Source organism: Pseudomyrmex gracilis, unplaced genomic scaffold (genome assembly GCF_002006095.1).
Source record: "Pseudomyrmex gracilis isolate BER0280 unplaced genomic scaffold, ASM200609v1 scaffold_702, whole genome shotgun sequence".
Taxonomy (NCBI): domain Eukaryota; kingdom Metazoa; phylum Arthropoda; class Insecta; order Hymenoptera; family Formicidae; genus Pseudomyrmex; species Pseudomyrmex gracilis.
The window spans coordinates 18,887-37,124 of record NW_018021286.1 but is presented as its reverse complement, the minus strand read 5'-3'; the positions used below and the strand labels follow the sequence as shown (position 1 = coordinate 37,124).

Below are 18,238 nucleotides of genomic sequence, written 5' to 3'. Positions count from 1 at the left end.
TATTTAAAACAAAAGTATACCGTATATTTACTGCTTGATAATGTAATTAATATTCATGTAATGCGACGATGCACTTGTTTAATGTTGTATTTAAAAAATGCATTTAATACGCATATATTTACATGAAGTGTTTTACTCCAACAATTAAATTTAGAGATTATTGTCTTCAGGTAAAAAATAGTAATTTCTTTTCTTTTGAAAAGATCAGATTAAATAAAATTCTTTCATTACGAAGTCGTCTACCAGCTACCGATGCGTTGCGCGGACTAAACCCGACTTGTCGTATGTAAGAAATTTTACCCGGGCTACACCGTGTTCTCTTATCTAATGTTTACATGAAGCACGTGTCGTGCTCGTGTTGGCTATTTTGTAGCCCTAAACTTATTCTAAAACTTACACTTGTAATTTTCAGCTTTTTTCTGCTATTTGAAGGATAATTGAGATTCGTTTAAAATACGATGTGCAGAAGATAGAGTACCTTAATATTATAATTAAATAATAATATTATTACTTCAAATAATTATGTTGTTACGTCAAATAATATTGTAACTTCTAATAATGATTTGGCGTATGCAGTTGTTAAACAAACACAAATAATGAACGCATTGTCATTTAATGATTCCACAATTATTATATTTGTATGTCGAAAAAGTAACAAATAATTCAATCGCATCTTCCCGCCAGCGATTTTTATGAGTGAACATTAAGCAGTTCAATTGTAATGAACTTTCAAAAAGAATCGCACTAAGTTCTGCCTATACCGCGATTAAATATTTAACCTAACGGGTGGCTCGAATATACATTATATTTCGCTATGTGACGACTACCTGCATCTTAATTAGTGCATTCTGATGCGCAAAAAGTAGAATTTCATAATTTGGTGACTATAGTGGAAATAAGAAGAATTACCGAAATAATGTAACCTTTAAATTTTACAATTATTTTTGAATCATGAAGTCTGATTTTGTGTGTGTGTATGATATATCAGCAAAAATTACAAAAGACCTTTACAGTATTAATTGACGCAAAACTACTCAAATAATTATAAGATATTTATACTTTATGCAATTTCTTGGATCATATACGTCACTGATAATCGCAAAAAAATTTAGTTTTCCTTAATAACTTGCAAAGAGTACAAAAACAATGAAATATCAGTATACTAAATTGCACGAACATTTATCTTCGCGAGATCCAAGGATAAGTACAGCAAGATATATAACGGTTTTCGCACAGATGTTGACAAAACATACTTTAGTGGGACTACTGATGCAAAAAACACACAAGATTATTTCGCAAATATTTTACTATATTAAAAATGAAAATTTATTACACATTTACATATAGTATATATACATGTATACATATGTATACGTATGTAGACGTAATTTATCTAACAAAATTTTCTTCCAAATATCTTGTTTGGGAAAGAAGGGCATCGTGTTTGCATTTTTATAGTTACAAAAATTACATATAACTTTGTCGTTTCATTGCCACAGAGCATATTTCTTTTCGGGATTCATTCTTTTTTTCTTGGGGCAGTTGTAAGCAGCAGAGAATTCAGGAAAATTCGAAAGACTGCCAAGAATCCTAGTTTCCATTCGGGGATAGTTGTCAAATGTACGGTTTTGCAAAACTTCCGGAAAAATATCTTTGCATATCATTTAAAACAAAACAAAAAATAATAATATTACTATTATCTACTTATTGTCCTTTTATTTTTATCGATTGTTAGATGAATTAAATTTATGTGCTTATTATTGTATAATTTAACACTTTATTAATTACTTACTTGACAAAAACATTTTTACGTAATTGTATAACTGTGTTGTATAACTGTTTTGATACATATTATTATACACATTTTGAATTGTAACTCTTACATCAAGAAGTCGTACGTCTCCATATATGAGAAGTTTGAAACACAAAATATGATCTTAAAGCGTAAATTTATACACTTTTATTCAACTTTGTATTTGCAAATTCGGTGATGGTCACAATGAACTTTTATTGAAAAATTAGTATCAAATTTAAATACATTTCTATTATAATAAGTCTTTGAATTATATAAACAGTTACATAGAAAACAATAATTAAAAAGTAATTAAGGAGCATACCATATATTTGCGACTTGAGAATATAATCAACTCATGTACATATGACAAGCGATGTAGCAGAGCACTTGTTCAAATGTACATTAAGGACGCATACGTCTATATGAAATGTTTTTATCCAACAAGAGATTTTTATCTTTAGTTAAAAAATAGTAATTTCTTTTCTTTCGAAAAGATCAGACGTAAAATTTTTTTACTAGGAAGTCGTCTAGAAGTACACGTAAAATACATACTTATAATAGTGGTAAAAGAGTGTTATAAACTTTAATTCTTAGCACATTACTTACCAACTATCGATGCTTGCACGGACTAAACCTGACTAGTCCTACTTGTGGGATAGCGCGAGATAAATCGTTTTCTACCAAGTGATGTTTATAACACGTGTTATGCTCGTGTTCGCCATGTTACAGACCTAAAAGTATACCAAAAGTCACATTTGTAGTTTTCTACTTTTCTTTGTTATCTGAGTGAGACTCGGTATGGTTTTATACAGAATGTGTCAACGTATTACGCGTGACAAGAAATAACGCCGTAGCCAATAATTTTTTTGCTTTTATATAAAAACAGCTATCGAGACGATTCTATTTGCGTTTATATGTTTGTCCAGTTTATAAGGAGTTTAAAGTACTGCGCGCTAGGAGTTAATTATAATAACGTCAAGTAATTTTAAATTTTATGTAGTGCACAAAAAAAGCCGCGAATCTTCGCGGGCCGAAAAAGTCCGTGAGAATACCGACCGTGATAAAAAGAATGTGTTGAGTAAGATTCACGAAATATACGAAAACCTATGTAACACGCGTACTATCTGCGAGAAAAAATATTGTATTCAAATATGACAATGGCACATGTAAAATAAGAGAATTTTCAATAAAAAGTTTGAAAACATATTGCTGCAAATGCATTTCTATAAAATGTATTTCTCAAAAACCAAGTATTCACACATTCATACATTCATATAGAGTTACAAAATATAGAGTTACATTTGGTGAATGTACAGTTAGCACATAAAATATTTGTTCTACGTAAAAGGAAAGGCGTTTATAATTTTGTAGATTTATAATAAATAAAAACACATCATATCGTTACTCGTCGTTCTGTTACCAAAAAGAGCACTTCTTTATCGGATTCATTTGCTTCCCCGCGGGGCAGTTGTAAACCTCGGAGAATTCACGGAAGTTCGAAAGACTGCCACGTACTCTAATTTCAGATACAGAATGAACTTTGAAAATATGCTGTTTTAACGTTTCGGGCAAGGTATTGGAACAGAATATCTACAAAAAAAGAAAGTGTTAATATTTTTCATATGTATTTTCATCAACTGTTCGTTTGACCGACGTTTCTGCACACATCTCGTTGTATTTGTAACATCTTATTAGTTACTTACTTGACCAAAAGCCATGAAGAAAACTTGATCATTGTTGTACTCTTCTAGTCCCTGCAGCCTCCATTCAGGGCCGTCATCTGATTTCGCTTTTTTGTTCTTGTACGCATAATATGCAGTTGCAATTCCAGCGAAATCCGCAATGTTCTCATTGAGTGTCCATTGTCCGTTTACCTGAGAAAATGCGACTTTTTATACATATTAGAAAAAAACAGGAAAACACAAGAATTTGTTTCAAACAATTAAAGACCTTTCAATTATACAAAAATATAAAAATTTTTTGTCAACTCTTTTTTGCTGCATGTGTAACGTGTAATTTACTTACGTGAATACCCTCATGCTCTAATCCTGGAACCAGATACTCATCGTATTGGTCAATGAAACATTGAGTTATGTTTTCGTATGCATTAATAGATCTTTGCGTCCACCACGGTATCGCGTTGCCGTCTATGTTATATTTGCGACCTATTATATAAACAATATTTTATATTTCAATTTTTCTCACTGTTATAAAAGTAAGAAAACTAATTACCTTCATTATCGAAACCGTGACTCATTTCGTGTGCGACAATAAATCCCACCGATCCGTAGTTCAGAAATCTAATACAAAACAAAAAAATTGTTTAAATGTTTAAAGATGTTTATCACAACCGTATTTTTTGTTAGATTTTTACATGTAAGAATACTTACGAAAGACCGTCGTTTACCCAATTTTGCATCAAGGCAGCAGTAATAACTACGTAAAAAAGACACCGAAATAGATGATTAATAATAAAGTGTAAATTATTATAAAATTATTTTATCACGTGATATTATCTTTTAACAGATTTAAAACTTTTACCGAATTTATTAAGATTCATAACGTAGTAAGCTATCGAATCTGTCGGTTCGTAACTCCATCTGTTAAACGAAAGTACAGATATGAAATTTCTTCCGTTACAAACAAGAATATTTACACACACTAAATTTCTCAATTTATTGATATAAAAATTTCAATATTCATATAGTATGTGTAATAATATATTTATTGTACGAGAAAATTGTGCGAAAAAAAAAATTTGTACTGTGATCTGTCGACAGGTGTCCTCAGCAAGCTCATCGTTTTCTTTTTCTCGAATTTTAGTATATTTATGATATTGTCGAAATATTCCGTACCGACATCCAACTAAAATACACAATAATTCTTCAAAAAGTGTTTCTTTTGTAAAGAATCGTAACGATACGTAAATAAATAAATAAATAAATAAAATGTAAGATATTAGCTCTTCTCTTCTTCTATCGCAAAAAGAAGAGAAAATAATTTAAAATATAAAAATGTTCTACTTCTTGTTGTTAGAAATAATTTGCTCTCTCTTTCAGAAAATGTACTTACGTCTTTGTAATATCTGTCAATAGCTTCGTCGCTGTACCAATCGGGCTTAATAACTTCGCGCCTCATATTCGCCAGTTTCTCGAGAGACGCTTTTCTTGTAGATTCGTCCATCCATGTGGAATGTCTTAGTTGTTCGCGAACGACGTTCGTGATGTCTATAATCATTTCTCTGATCTAAAATAAATGTGTTTTATAATATATGAAGTATTGTTTTATATATGTTTTTTTTATTAAACTTACGGCCTGGATATTTAAATGCGACATGTATCTCTTGACATATTCATGCGAAATAGCGGATTTCAAGTTAACTTTATCCAAGCAAGTCTTCCCTCTTGTGTCTATTTCGTTTTGTGTAGTGTGTGGTAATCTTCTCATATATGGTTCAAGTTTGATATTTAGATAGAAATGCATGTAATTAACTGCAGTTACAATTACATTACTGATATGATGAAACATTTCTTTTAATATTTTATATTAAAGTAACGTTCTTTTAAACTTTCGACAATCTTACCAATAGTGCGAGATGATGTTTGTTCTAACACAGGTATCAAATTGATAAGATATGTATACGCTAAAACGACAATCTTTTCAGACGGTTGAATTGCGATTCCTTCTGACGAAAATGCTTTTTGAATAGTGTGATACCAGTCAATCTGTAATGGAAGAAACAAAACAAGGTTATTTAGTTATTGAATATACATATTGAATCATTTTAATCAGCATAGAGTCAAACCTTCCCGTTCTTTCCGGGATGTTGTTTATCATATTCTTCTTGCCATTGTTGAATGGTTAACGAAACATAATTAACATCTTCATTTTCATATTCCTGAGAGTCTGTCAGCTGTGAGAATTAAAACAATTAAAATAGTCACTTAATGCAATGAGCTATTACAGACTCTGTATAATTAACTTTTGTTTTTATAGGATAGATAAGAAATATTTCACAGAGCATAAAAAAATTTTTTTAAGTATTGAAAAAGTGGCATTATATTATTTAAAAATTGCTTAAAGAACATGTATTTTAAGACATTAACATATAATGGTCGTTTATACTAACGCTTAGTATTTGTACGTAAAACGTTGCGACGTCAAGTACGTCTTGAGTAATGTTTCTAATTTCGTCAGTTTCACTATTCTCTTGTGCTAAATTATTCGCAATGAATGCGATGTCGAATATATCATATATCATTGGATATTCAGCCCATTCGGGAAATGAGAAATTAAAAAACTTAAGCTTGTAGTTCAGTGATGAAGAGAGTAAAGGTCCATTGATCTAAGAACACATATTTTTCATAATATTATCTGTTTCTATATATGTTACACTATATAACACGTGTGTGTACGTCGTTCGTGTAAAATATAATGATATAATTGCTTTTGATACTTCAATTACTCTTTTACGCGAATAAGATAAATACGTATAATATGTATGTGTACGTGATATAATTGTGAATATAATTATAATTTTATAATTTATATTTTGATTAAATTATAATATACATACAACGATAACGTTACTGTTGGACATTCTGATATCCGGTAACACTGTTATTTCGAAAAGGCCATTATCAAACCCATTTTCGAGCAAGGTCGTGCTTACATCTTGCCACGTCACATTACTTTTTTTTCTTTCGGAAGACACATCCAATAGCCACAAATAGGGATGTTTTTTTTTAATTTCTGTACGGATTCTGTATATATTTTCCTCGTCCGTTCTGTTTTCTAAAAATTAAATTAAAAAGAAATAAGCCTTTTTTTTTTTAATTTAAACATTAGTTGTTTTGTGTTTTTTTAAATAAGACGTACTAATGAGCACTGTGCAGTATACAGTGTAATGAAATACAAACCGTTATCTACGCATTGTGCAAATATAAGTTTTGCTTTAAGCAGGGACATAGTATCGTCTGGCTTAGGAAGTTCTTCTAAGATTTCTACACAAAAAATAATGACGGAGTTATATGTGTATATGCATATACACATATATTTCGATTAATATAAATTTCGATAAACTAAATATATATGGTTTGCAAATGTTTTTGCTGTTTATGTATATCTTTATTTATATATACATAGTAAACATATTAAAACTGTATTACCTCGGAGATGAATTTTTGTTTTTTTTTGGATCTCTGCAAATGACTCAATTGATGGAAACGAGTCATTGACTTGATTATTATGTGCGTATTTGCCACAGACAAATTGATAAAAATTGTCGCAAGGATCAACTGTACGATTAAGATTGGCTAAAATCTTGGAAGCTACAGAAATATAAAAAAATCTACTTAAGTTGCCAAACATATAAGATAAATTATACAAGCGAAATTATAAACAGAATTTATAAACGTACCAGCGTTTATACATTCATCAGTGACGCATAATGTATATTGACTAAATTCATTACTATTTTTTGTTGGAGCGCCGAACGTAACGTGCGCAAACGCGATGGATATCAGAATATCTCTGCAAAAATGTGAGAAATACGAAACAAAAAATATGTAATTAATATTGTTATAGAGACATATGTGTGTGCTATTATAAAATTGGTGTATAGTAGATATAATTGTAATATTAGTAATATTATTTTATGTCTTACATAAAGAAATGGTACATCTCTAAAGTGTGTCATAAGTTTGTAACACAAAATACGAAGGCGAATCAGCACTGCTTCTTTTCGACTTTGTATTCGCGATTTTCAAGATGGACACTGAGTAAACTGCCGTCGCAAGAAACAAATGATCGAAATTAAATTTTTCTCATAGTCGGAAATGTGTTGTATAAAAAATTATCTTTAAAAAAATAAAACAGAAACTACTATACCTATATGTGTGCGTCGAGGTAGAGTTTGATTAAGATTCGTGTATTATATGCCAAGTTATGCACTTGTTCAAATGTCGTACGTTACATACGCATATAATACACATATATCTACACAAAGTGTTTCAGTTCAACAAGAGATTTTTTCTTTAGTTAAAAAAAAGTAGTTTTGCTTCAAAGATTTCCGTTACAAATTTATCTAAAAGTACACATAAAATAGATATTTATTACAGTGTTAATATCACTTTTTTATACAATATTTCGTCACTACTTACTACGTAGCATTGCGAGGGCTAAATCTGACTGATCTTATTTGATCGTTGAAATAACGCGCTTATCCCTATGTGTTTATACGAATCACGTAACGTGCTCGTGATGGCCTCTAATTGGTATATTTCTAGACCAATCAGAGGTCATCATGAGCTAGTTACGTGATAATCCCACAACTAGAAACTTTAAACATCCAGAAATCATGAAAACTGTTATATGTATAATTCTATACGGATCATGTCTGCACAAAAAAAATAAAAAATATATTAATATAAAAAAATATATTACTATTTTTTATTTTTCTTGTGCAGACATAATTCGTATAGAATTATACATATAACAGTTTTCATGATTTCTGGATGTTTAAAGTTTCTAGTTGTTAAATTATCACGTAACATGCTCGTGATTCGTATAAACACATAGGGATAAGCGCGTTATCCTAACAATCAAATAAGATTAGTCAGTTTTAATAAGTTATCAATGATTTTTTATATTTCTTTTAATTTATATATTAGGATATATGATTGTTTTTAAAATAATTATAAAATTCCCGTTGTTGACTTGCGAGAAAAAAAGTAAAGAAAAACGTAAAATATTTCAATAAATTTTACAAGTTAAATTTAAATTTTATTACCTACGATTTTAATTACAATTTAAATGTTGGCAACTTCAAAGGTTTCCATTTTAAGAACAAAAACTTTGGAACGAATTTAGATAGATGTGTGATATTCACATGAAAAAAAAAGGAAAATATGTTTTTGCACATGTCTTTCTTAACAAACATTTATTGCACTCATTTGTTACATTCATATAGATTTTTACTTTTGAATATACATACTTATGTTTTGTATGAATAGATTTATCAAACTGTTAAGAATCCTAACTAGTATCTATCTATCATAAGAATCTATCTATCAAGAAAATTACAATATTGTGATTAATTTTCTTTTTAATCAATCGTAAATAATTAAAACATTATGCACTGACAATTAATCTAAGATTGTACTAACAGTATTAAAACCTATATTAAAACTTACATATTTCTTATTCATTCAAGAAAAACCGTTATTTTAACTGCTCAGGTTTTATAGATTTTCAGTATGTATATCAAAAATATAATAGTTGTATATTTTTACGAAGTGTTTGCAAAAGAGGAAAAAAAACTGTGTAGACAATTGTAATTATGTTACTTTTTTATCTCATTACTCCTCGGTTTAGAACCAAAGTGCGCACTTCTTCTTTGGATTCATTGGAGTTTCCAGAGGGCAATTGTATACCTCGGAAAATTTACGAGAGTTCGATAGACTGCCGCGAACTCTAATTTCCATTAACAAGTGTTTGTTTTGAACAATATTGTTATGTACATGTTCCGGCAGAACAGTTTCGCAGAAAAACTAAAAGAACAACGAATATTACAATTTTCTATCATCCACGTATTTTTACCACCAGTTCGTTGATCGTAGTTTCCATCACCTCTTAATGTATTCGTAATATTTTATTAAAATGTTTATTAAAATCTTACTTGAGCATAAGTCAGAAAAAAAATCTGATCATCGGTGTAATGCTCTAGGCCTTTTAATCGGTATTCAGTTTCTTGTAGATCTGCTTTCCAGTTTTTATATGTGTGATACGCAGCAACAATTCCAGCAGAATCGCCCATGTTCACTGGACACGTTAACGATCCGTTCACCTAAAAAAAATATCCAAATCTATATAATATACAACACGCAATAAACATAAACTACTTACTTTCGAAAAAGAAACCATATCTAAAAAACCATTAAATAGAGAAAAGTTTACTTTGCACTTTTACGCTCTGTCACGTAATTTACTTACGCGAATAACTTTATCTTCTACTCCCGAAATCAGGTAATCATTGTATTGGTCGATGAAACATTGCGTTATATTTTTGTACAATGGCAGAATCCTCTCCGAATACGTGACGTTGTTATCTAAGACACCTGTATTAAATATTTACAGTATAATTTTTCTCATTGAGACACATACTTAGGATATTACTTACAATTGTCATCAAACAACTGAGTGATATGATGTCCAATAATAAATCCTAGCGCACCGTAATTCAATATTCTATGACAAAATAATAAATAAAATAAATACACTTTAAAGATTTGTTTTTTGAATAATGTTAGAAATAATAGTACTTACGGAAGACGATATCTGTCATATACAGGTTTTTGTAATAAAACAGCAGTGACGACTACGTAAAAAAACATAAAACAAATATTATTTATGCACTTTAAAAATTAAAATAATATACTATGAAGAAGTTTATAACTTTACCAATTTTATTGTTTTTTTTATCATAGTATAATTGCGGTGACATCGATTCCAATAGCGACCTATTGTATAAAAAAAAGATGTATTATGAAGTTCTTACCTTAAATGATGTCATTCTTTGTTGTATTGTAAATGTAAAAAACAATTACATATTAAAATACATAACTGCAAGAAGACTTACGGCGAAAAAATGGTATTGTCGGAGTTCCATAAGCTCAAAACTTTAATTTTCTCGTACTTATATACATTTAATAAATTTAAGAAATATGGCCTACTGACATTCAACTAAAATACATTATAATTCAAAACTACTATTTTGGAAACATGTCTAATATACAATACGTAAATAAAAACAGTGTAAATTATTGGAGCTTCTTTTTCTTTATCGCGAAGAAATTAAAGAAAAAGTACGGAAAGAAACTCTTTCACTTAAAAATATTCGTATTCTAGCAAGTGTGTGACTTACGCCTTCATAAAATCTATCTATAGCTTCGTCGCTGAACCACTCGGGTTTAATAAATTCGTACTTTATATGCTCAAGTTTTTCAAGAAACGCTTCTTTTGTACCTTGGTCTACCCACGTAGAATTTCTTATTTGTTCTCGAACGACGTTGTGAACGTCCGCGGCTATCTTTCTAATCTGCAATGGGTTTACTTTCTAGTACGAGTTAAATTATTGTCATATACAATAAGTTTTTTTTAATTGCGCAGTAAACTTACGTCCTCTAGGTATTCTGGATTCTCTAGATGGGATGCGTATTTCTTGACATATTCATGCAAAATTGCAATATACATACTAACATTGTCCACGCATTTTTTCCACTTCGTATCGTCTTCATTACTTTGTCTACTACTTTCGTCCATCTCGGCACGTGCAATACTATTTGCTTCCACAGTGTTGGAGCTGGTCATTTCGACTGTTTTACTACTTGTATTTTTGTCAGTATTGTGATTCATGCATTGCGCGAATACTTGTCTTGCTTTTAGCAAAGACAAAGTATCATTTGGCTTGTTCGGTGCTTCTAACATTTCTACGGATAAGAAATCGACGGATTATTACATGTACATAAAATCATATAATTTTTTAAATTTGCTTTTATATTACAATTAATAATATTATTGATAGTAATATTAATATTATTAAATATACTAATATTAAAATCATTAAAAGATAAATAGTTTTACACGCAGTTTTATGAGATAAAAAATATCAGTTTTCGCGCAACGTATCTCACTCTCTAGAATTGCATAAAATTTTTAAAATTCTAAAACATTTATAATTCTGAAAAGGAAAAAAGAGAAGTTTCGGTGTACTACATTTCAATTATTTCAAAAATATAACGCGCATACACGAGGATTTGTTTGAATATCTCCAATGAGAGAAAACAAGTTTAACATTCAAAGTTCTTTGTTTAGCTTTGCACAAAGGACACATCAAGATAATGTTTATGTTTACAGTTTCACTTTTCTGACTTTCACGTGTTTCTTTTGATTTATTATGATTGATTATACATATATGCTTCTTTGAGGCTTTATACAAGTCATATAACAGTTATGTATTATGTTCTTTTAATATATTAATTGACAAACTTTGACGTTTATAATTTATATTTTTGTTATTTTGTGGTTTCAAATGACTTTATACTGATCGATCGAAAGAGAGTAATAAAAAAAAAATTATTGCCGTCAATTTTGTATCAATAAATGAATATTTGCTATCCAACATATAATTTTAAATCGACTTAATTTTTGTATTCTCAAAGTTTTCTTTGTACATATATATTTTTGGTTAGATTTATAAGAAAACAAAAAAAAGGTAATATAACTTTATTACCTCGAATCTGATTCTCTGTCTTTCTTTTGAGCAGTGAGAAGATGTTAACTTTTGGGAATGACAAATTCGCTCGGTTATGTTGTAACCATCCTCCACAAGCAAATTTGTAAAAATTGTCACAAGGATCAACGGCACGATCGAGTTTCGATAAAATCTCTGAAGCTATAGAAATAAATGTTTTTTAAGTAATCATACATACATGGGACAAATTACGGAGCAAAATACAAATACTTTATAACATATACGCGCCTGTATTTATACATTCTTCTGTAGTGCATATTATAATTGGCCGATGTTCAGTACTATATGTTGCTGGAATGTAAAACGTAATATACGCTATCAGAAGAACTCTGTAAAAATATCGCAAATACGAAACCAGAAATATAGAATCAATATTGTTACGAAGACGTATGTGTTTGCCATTATATAATGATTATAGTAAATATAATTATAATATTTGTAATATTAATTCTTACATAAAGAAACGATAAGTTCCCATAGTGTGATTTTGCTCAAAGCTGAATCGGTACCACTTGTGTTTTTCTTTGTGTTCGCGATTTCAAGGGTGGTCACTAATAAACTACAATCGCAAAAAAGAAAAACGCACGAGTTAAATGTTTCTTATAATTGAAAATATGTTCGATAAGTATATAGAAAGAAAGTTACATAAACAAATCAAATAAATAAAACATAAACGATACCGTATATTTGCGCCTGGATAGTTTACTTAAGACTTATGTATGTATGTACCAAGTAATTCGTCGTAGCACTTTGTTTAAAAAATGTCAGTCATTAAATATGCATTTGGTACGTATCTACATAAAATGTTTTATTCCAATGAGAAATTTTTATTTTTCGTTAATAATAGGTCTTTCTTTTCAAATAGTCAGACGTAAAAGTATTCCGTGACGAGTGTAATTAAAACTATACGCAAGGTATATTTATTACCGCGTTAACGTAGTTTTGCTATACGATATTTTAACAGACCTATCTGGTATCGTAGCGTCTTGAGGACGAAAGTTGACTAACTTGTTTGATATTTGGAATTACACTCTTACCTCTACGTGGTGTTTATACGAATCACGTGTCATGCTCGCGTTTGCCTTCTGATTGGTTCGGAAATATTCAAATATCAAAAGTCGCATTTCAGTAGTTTTCATCATTTTTCCGTTACTTGTCTTAAAAATGATATTTACAGTCTTAATACATACAGTGCCTTAACGATATCTTTTAATTAAAAATTTCATAATTTGAATGATTTCACGATTAATCGTATTGTAATGTTTTTCAACAGGTTTTTTTCAAACATTAATCACTTCTGTTTCGTATCACAGTGGCAATTATAGACGTGAAACAGTTTTTTGTACATTTTGCATCCTCAGACATTTTACAATTCTTTTGTTTAAGACAAGTTTTCAACGAATACATAAGAAACCATATTATTTTAATAAGATTCAAAACGATTATACATGCGACATAATGCGTTATATAGCAAGGAACTACATTAATGTGTGAAACGTCATGGAATGTTTTATTCATAAAAAGGAACTCGAGAATAAGTTATTGCACATGACTTTTTTGAAAAACGTTTAATACGTTCATATAATTAGTCACATTTATTACATTTATATTTATTTTACCCTAAAACATACACACTTTGTTTACACATAATTTGCGCGTATGTGCATACATACTATACGTATTGAAATCTAACGAATCCCATTTAGTCTTTTTGTTACAGTGCATCAAGAAAACTAAATTATTCTGAGTAATTTTCTTTTTAAGCAATTGTAAATGATTTAAGCATTACTCTTATTATAAATTTATACGTTTACAATTCTATAATTCTTTTCAATTAAAAAAAAAACGTTATTCTACTGTAATTGCTGAAATACGGATTTCAGTACGTATATGTAGAAGTATATTGGTTTTATATTTAAAAAATATTTGCTAAAGAACAAACATTGCGTTGATAGTAGTATTTATATTGGTTTCACATTTTGTTTTACTCTTCGTTTAGAAAAATATTTTACCAAAATGTGCACTTCTTTGTTGGATTCATTCGAGTTCCCAGAAGGCAATCGTATGCATCGGAGAATTCACGAGAGTTCGACAGGCTGCCACGAATTCGAATTTTTCTTAACGAGGAGACGGTCTGAACAATATTCTTTTGTATCTTTTGCGGCAGAGCAGTTTCGCAGAATAACTAAAAGAAAGAATAATCCTACTATTTTCTATCGTCCATGTAATTTTACCAGCCAGTTGTTGACCGCAGTTTCGATACATTTTTTTTTTACATATCCGTAAAACTTTATTAAAAGCTTACTTGAGCATAAGTCAGAAAGAAAACTTGCTCATCGGTGTACTTGTGCAGACCTTCTAACCAAAAATCCTCTTCGCCTCGTCTCGTTTTTCTGTATTTATACGCTTGATATGCGGTAAAAATTCCAGCAGAATCGCCTAGGTTCTTTGTGCACGTCAATGATCCATTTACCTAAAACAATTCGCAAATCTACAGTTTAAGAAACTTAGGCAACTTATAGATTACTTAATTTCGAAAAATGAGACATCTTTCTAAATAGCTCGAAAATAAGGATCAGTTTGATCTGTACATTTATGTTCTTATGTCACGCGATTTACTTACGCGAATAATTCTATTTTGTACTTGGACCTGATAATTGTTGTATTGATCGATGAAACATTGCGTTATGTTTCTGTAATTTGATTGCGTAGTCTTCCCTGAATACGTGTTATCCTGATCCTGCATACCTATATTCAATACGGTACAGGTGTGATTTTTCTCATTGACGCACAAATAAGATATTACTTACAGTTTTTATCGAAAGCATGAGTGATCTCACGTCCAATAGCAGCTCCTAGCGTTGCGTAGTTCATAACCCTGTAACAAAATAATAAATAAAATGTGTGATTATTTGAACAGTTTTTTTTTTTTTTTGAAAAAATGTTACAAATGGTAGCACTTACGCAGGACGATTTCTGTCATATACAGGTTTTTGTAATAAAGCAGCAGGGACGGCTGGAAATAAAGAAAACAACAAATAAATATTATTCATGAAATTTAATACGATCTTCTACGAGGAAGTTTAAAACTTAACCAATTTTATTGTAACGTGAGTCGTAGAATATATCCGGTGTTGTCGGATGAATTATCCACCTATTATAAAAAATATAGATGTACTATGAAGTTTTTAATGTAGTTTGTAATTTATAACAATGTTATTATTTGTTACATTGTAAATGTAATAAAACTTACATATTAACAAACATAAAAGACTTACGGCAAAAAAAATTGATTGTCAGAATTTCGCAAGCTCTCCAATTTCTTTTCCTCGAAGATAGACACTTTTAATTGATTTTGGACATATGGCTTATTGACATTTAACTAAAATGCATTGTAATTCAAAACTACTATTTTGTAAACATTTATAACGATAAACAATCAATAAATAAAAAAAAGTCTAAGATATTTGAACTTCTCTTCCTTTATCAGACAGAAATTAAAGGGAAAGTACAAAAAAGATTCTACTACTTAGAAATATTTGTCCTCTAGTAGATGTCTTACGTCTTCATAAAATCTGTCTATAGCTTCGTCGCTGTACCACTCGGGCTTAATAAATTCGAACTTTATATGCTCAAGTTTCTCAAGAAACAACTCTTTGTTGTATTCGTCTGTCCATCCACAATTGTGTATTTGTTCGCGAACCACGTTGTAAATGTCTCTAACTATCTCTTTAATCTACAATGATTTCGTTTTCTAGTACGAATTAAATAAATTTTATATGTAAATTAAATCTATTTTAATTGCGCAGTAAACTTACGTTCTCTAGAGTTTCTTCATTCTCTAGATGCGATGCGTATTTCTTGACATATTCATGTGAAATAGCAGTATGCATTTTAACTGTATTCACGCATTTCTCCCACTTCGGAACGTTTCTATATCTTTGTTTATTACGTGCGATACCATTTGCTTCTCCAGTAATGCTAAAGTTGGTCATTTTGACTGCTTTACTACTTGTATTTTTGTCAATATCGTGATTCATGCACTGCGCGAACACATGTTTCGCTTTTTGGAAAGACATAGTATCGCTTGGATTAGTCGGTACTTCTAACATTTCTGTACATAAATTTGTACATTATACTACATAAATTGTGAAACCATTTTTTAAACTAAATTTACTTTTATATTACAATCAATACAAATATAAATAAATTTACACGCATTTTTTATGAAATAAAAAGAAAATATCAGTCTCAGTAATGTGTGTTATACTATTATTGTCTACAAAAGCACGAAATTTTTAAATTTTTGAAACTTTTACAATTTTTCGATCTACAGAGTTTTTCAAGAACGTGACGCACATACGCGAGAATCCAATAAAAAGTGTCCAATGAAGAGAAACAATGTTAAAATTCAACGTTCTTCACTTGCACGAAGTGCACAACAGTACACAGCCATAGTATGTTTACAGTTTCATATACTTCTGTAACTATTACGTGTCTCTTTTGGTTATTATGATAGTATGTGCTTTCTTGAGACTTCGTATTAACCGAATAATATTTATGTATTATATTCTCTTGATATACTGAGTGATAACGCATTTCTAATTTATATTTTTTCGTTATATATAATTTGAACTTATTTTGCTCTGAAAAGACTATAGTAAAAACGTAAAAAAATGTCGTCAAAAGAGATCGTCACAATTTGTAGCAATAAACGTATATTTATTACGCAACGTAATTATAGCTTGATTTAGGCCGCATACTTTCGCACTTTCTTTTTATATAATATCTTTGTTTGTATATATATAAACAATTTGTGATAAAACTGTTTTACCTCGAAGTTGGTTATGTATGTTTCTACTGAGCACTGTGTAAAAGTTAATTAGTGGAAATGATTTATTTGCTTGATTATATTGTAACCATTCGCCACAAGCAAATTTGTAAAAATCGTCACAAGGATCAACAATTGGATCAAGTTTCTCTAAAATTTCTGAAGCTGTAGAAATAAGCTTTTTTAAATGATCATAAACTTTATAAATAATCATAAACTTAAAACAAATTATGAAAGCAAGATATAAATAATTTAGAATACAATACGTGCCTGCGTTTCTGCATTCATTAGTAGTGCATAATATAAACTGACGATATTGAATACTGTATGCCGGAGCGTAAAAAGTACCGTACGCTGTCAAAAAAACTCTGCAAAAATGTAGGAGATATGAAAGAAACATTATATACTAGAGTTATCGAGACATAGTTATTTTTTGATCATGTGTATGCTATTACAGGATTGTTATAGTAGATATAATTGTAATGTTTGTAATATTGATTCTTACATAAAGAAACGATAAGTTCTCATGGTGTAATTTTGTAACACGAAGTTGAATCGGCACCGCTTGTGTTCGACTTTGTATTCGCGATTTTAACGATGGTCACTAATGAATTGCCGTCGCAGAAAAAAACGTTCGAGTTAAATTTTTCTTACATAAACAAAAATGTTTGAACTTTATACAGAGTTAACTTAACAAAAACCTACAGCGTAATGTAGCGTTCCGCAGGTGAAAGTTAACTAATCATATTCGATATGTGAGATTATCCGCATGCGCTTGTCCGCTTATCCTTACGTGATATTCATAGGAATCACGTGTCCTGCTCGTAGTTGTCCTCTAATTGGTCCGAAAATATTTCATAAGTTACATTCGTAGTTTTCACCATTCCCTCGTCGTTTATCTTACGAATAAGACTTGGTAAATAACAGTGCTATATGACAATAGCTTAAAATAAAAGACTCCTCTCAACAAGATATCGATTTTTACCAAAGCACTTTTCAAAAAATTAAATACTTTTATATTATGTTTTACCAATTATCTTTTAGAAGTATATGTAAGAGAGCATTTTTATGTCCAGCTTTAAATACGTATTAACCTTCCGAATACATGCAGATAAAAACTTCATTCCTCTTGCTGTTTCTGCCGAAGCATTTTACTTGTTTGCAATTAAAAATTTTAAGTTACGTCAATTTTAGTCTGCTCAGCACTAGAATATTTGACATATCGATTTGACACGACTTCATAACATAATTTGTTAACAAAATCCGCTAAAACTTTTGCGATGATTTTGTGTGGTCGGAA

At 29.9% G+C, this 18,238-nt stretch overlaps 3 protein-coding genes across 4 annotated transcripts; all 3 read right to left on the bottom strand.

Moving 5' to 3' along the window:
• Positions 1 to 2,384: 2,384 nt before the first annotated feature.
• On the bottom strand, positions 2,385 to 8,004 carry LOC109861351 (neprilysin-like). Its single transcript, XM_020440973.1, has 20 exons — positions 7,957 to 8,004; positions 7,685 to 7,880; positions 7,461 to 7,580; positions 7,215 to 7,327; positions 6,964 to 7,125; positions 6,715 to 6,798; positions 6,372 to 6,589; positions 5,925 to 6,140; positions 5,601 to 5,708; positions 5,379 to 5,520; positions 5,108 to 5,286; positions 4,868 to 5,041; positions 4,560 to 4,660; positions 4,337 to 4,395; positions 4,186 to 4,231; positions 4,028 to 4,095; positions 3,821 to 3,960; positions 3,499 to 3,669; positions 3,216 to 3,385; positions 2,385 to 2,526 (listed from the first exon to the last, which is right to left on the bottom strand). The coding sequence occupies exons 3-20, from the start codon at positions 7,475 to 7,477 to the stop codon at positions 2,499 to 2,501; spliced, it is 2,196 nt and encodes a 731-aa protein (XP_020296562.1). The 5' UTR covers positions 7,478 to 7,580; positions 7,685 to 7,880; positions 7,957 to 8,004; the 3' UTR covers positions 2,385 to 2,498.
• A 1,137-nt stretch (positions 8,005 to 9,141) lies between these two features.
• Positions 9,142 to 13,095, bottom strand: LOC109861354 (endothelin-converting enzyme 1-like). 2 transcript variants are annotated; one of them, XM_020440976.1, is made up of 13 exons: positions 12,788 to 13,095; positions 12,563 to 12,666; positions 12,336 to 12,436; positions 12,087 to 12,248; positions 10,973 to 11,283; positions 10,719 to 10,892; positions 10,434 to 10,537; positions 10,256 to 10,314; positions 10,121 to 10,172; positions 9,975 to 10,042; positions 9,788 to 9,912; positions 9,474 to 9,641; positions 9,142 to 9,345 (listed from the first exon to the last, which is right to left on the bottom strand). In XM_020440976.1, exons 2-13 carry the CDS (start codon positions 12,583 to 12,585, stop codon positions 9,166 to 9,168), a joined length of 1,527 nt encoding a protein of 508 aa, XP_020296565.1. In that variant the 5' UTR covers positions 12,586 to 12,666; positions 12,788 to 13,095; the 3' UTR covers positions 9,142 to 9,165. The 2 variants fall into 2 exon arrangements, with proteins under 2 accessions (XP_020296565.1, XP_020296566.1); XM_020440977.1 differs by having other exon boundaries at positions 9,788 to 9,903.
• Positions 13,096 to 13,815: 720 nt separating this feature from the next.
• Positions 13,816 to 18,225, bottom strand: LOC109861358 (membrane metallo-endopeptidase-like 1). Its single transcript, XM_020440984.1, has 12 exons — positions 17,444 to 18,225; positions 17,209 to 17,306; positions 16,942 to 17,103; positions 15,926 to 16,221; positions 15,670 to 15,843; positions 15,386 to 15,489; positions 15,203 to 15,261; positions 15,072 to 15,123; positions 14,918 to 14,985; positions 14,731 to 14,855; positions 14,413 to 14,580; positions 13,816 to 14,292 (listed from the first exon to the last, which is right to left on the bottom strand). Exons 1-12 carry the CDS (start codon positions 17,464 to 17,466, stop codon positions 14,116 to 14,118), a joined length of 1,506 nt encoding a protein of 501 aa, XP_020296573.1. The 5' UTR covers positions 17,467 to 18,225; the 3' UTR covers positions 13,816 to 14,115.
• Between the last annotated feature and the right edge of the window lie 13 nt (positions 18,226 to 18,238).

What these genes read in the sequence shown, in the direction of transcription:
- LOC109861358 (XM_020440984.1), bottom strand. Translation starts at nt 17,466, where the DNA reads ATGAGAACTTATCGTTTCTTTAT. An exon ending in TAATGAATGCAGAAACGCAG is followed by an intron (nt 17,104 to 17,208) that starts GCACGTATTGTA and finishes TTATTTCTACAG; the next exon opens with CTTCAGAAATTTTAGAGAAA. An exon ending in TCATGCTTTCGATAAAAACT is followed by an intron (nt 14,856 to 14,917) that starts GTAAGTAATATC and finishes TATTGAATATAG; the next exon opens with GTATGCAGGATCAGGATAAC.
- LOC109861351 (XM_020440973.1), bottom strand. An exon ending in AACAAAAATTCATCTCCGAG is followed by an intron (nt 6,799 to 6,963) that starts GTAATACAGTTT and finishes TTTTTTGTGTAG; the next exon opens with AAATCTTAGAAGAACTTCCT. An exon ending in ATAAAGAAGTGCTCTTTTTG is followed by an intron (nt 2,527 to 3,215) that starts GTAACAGAACGA and finishes GTATACTTTTAG; the next exon opens with GTCTGTAACATGGCGAACAC.
- LOC109861354 (XM_020440976.1), bottom strand. Translation starts at nt 12,585, where the DNA reads ATGGGAACTTATCGTTTCTTTAT. An exon ending in AGAAGAATGTATAAATACAG is followed by an intron (nt 12,249 to 12,335) that starts GCGCGTATATGT and finishes TTATTTCTATAG; the next exon opens with CTTCAGAGATTTTATCGAAA. An exon ending in TTTTTCTGACTTATGCTCAA is followed by an intron (nt 9,346 to 9,473) that starts GTAAGATTTTAA and finishes TTGTTCTTTTAG; the next exon opens with TTTTTCTGCGAAACTGTTCT.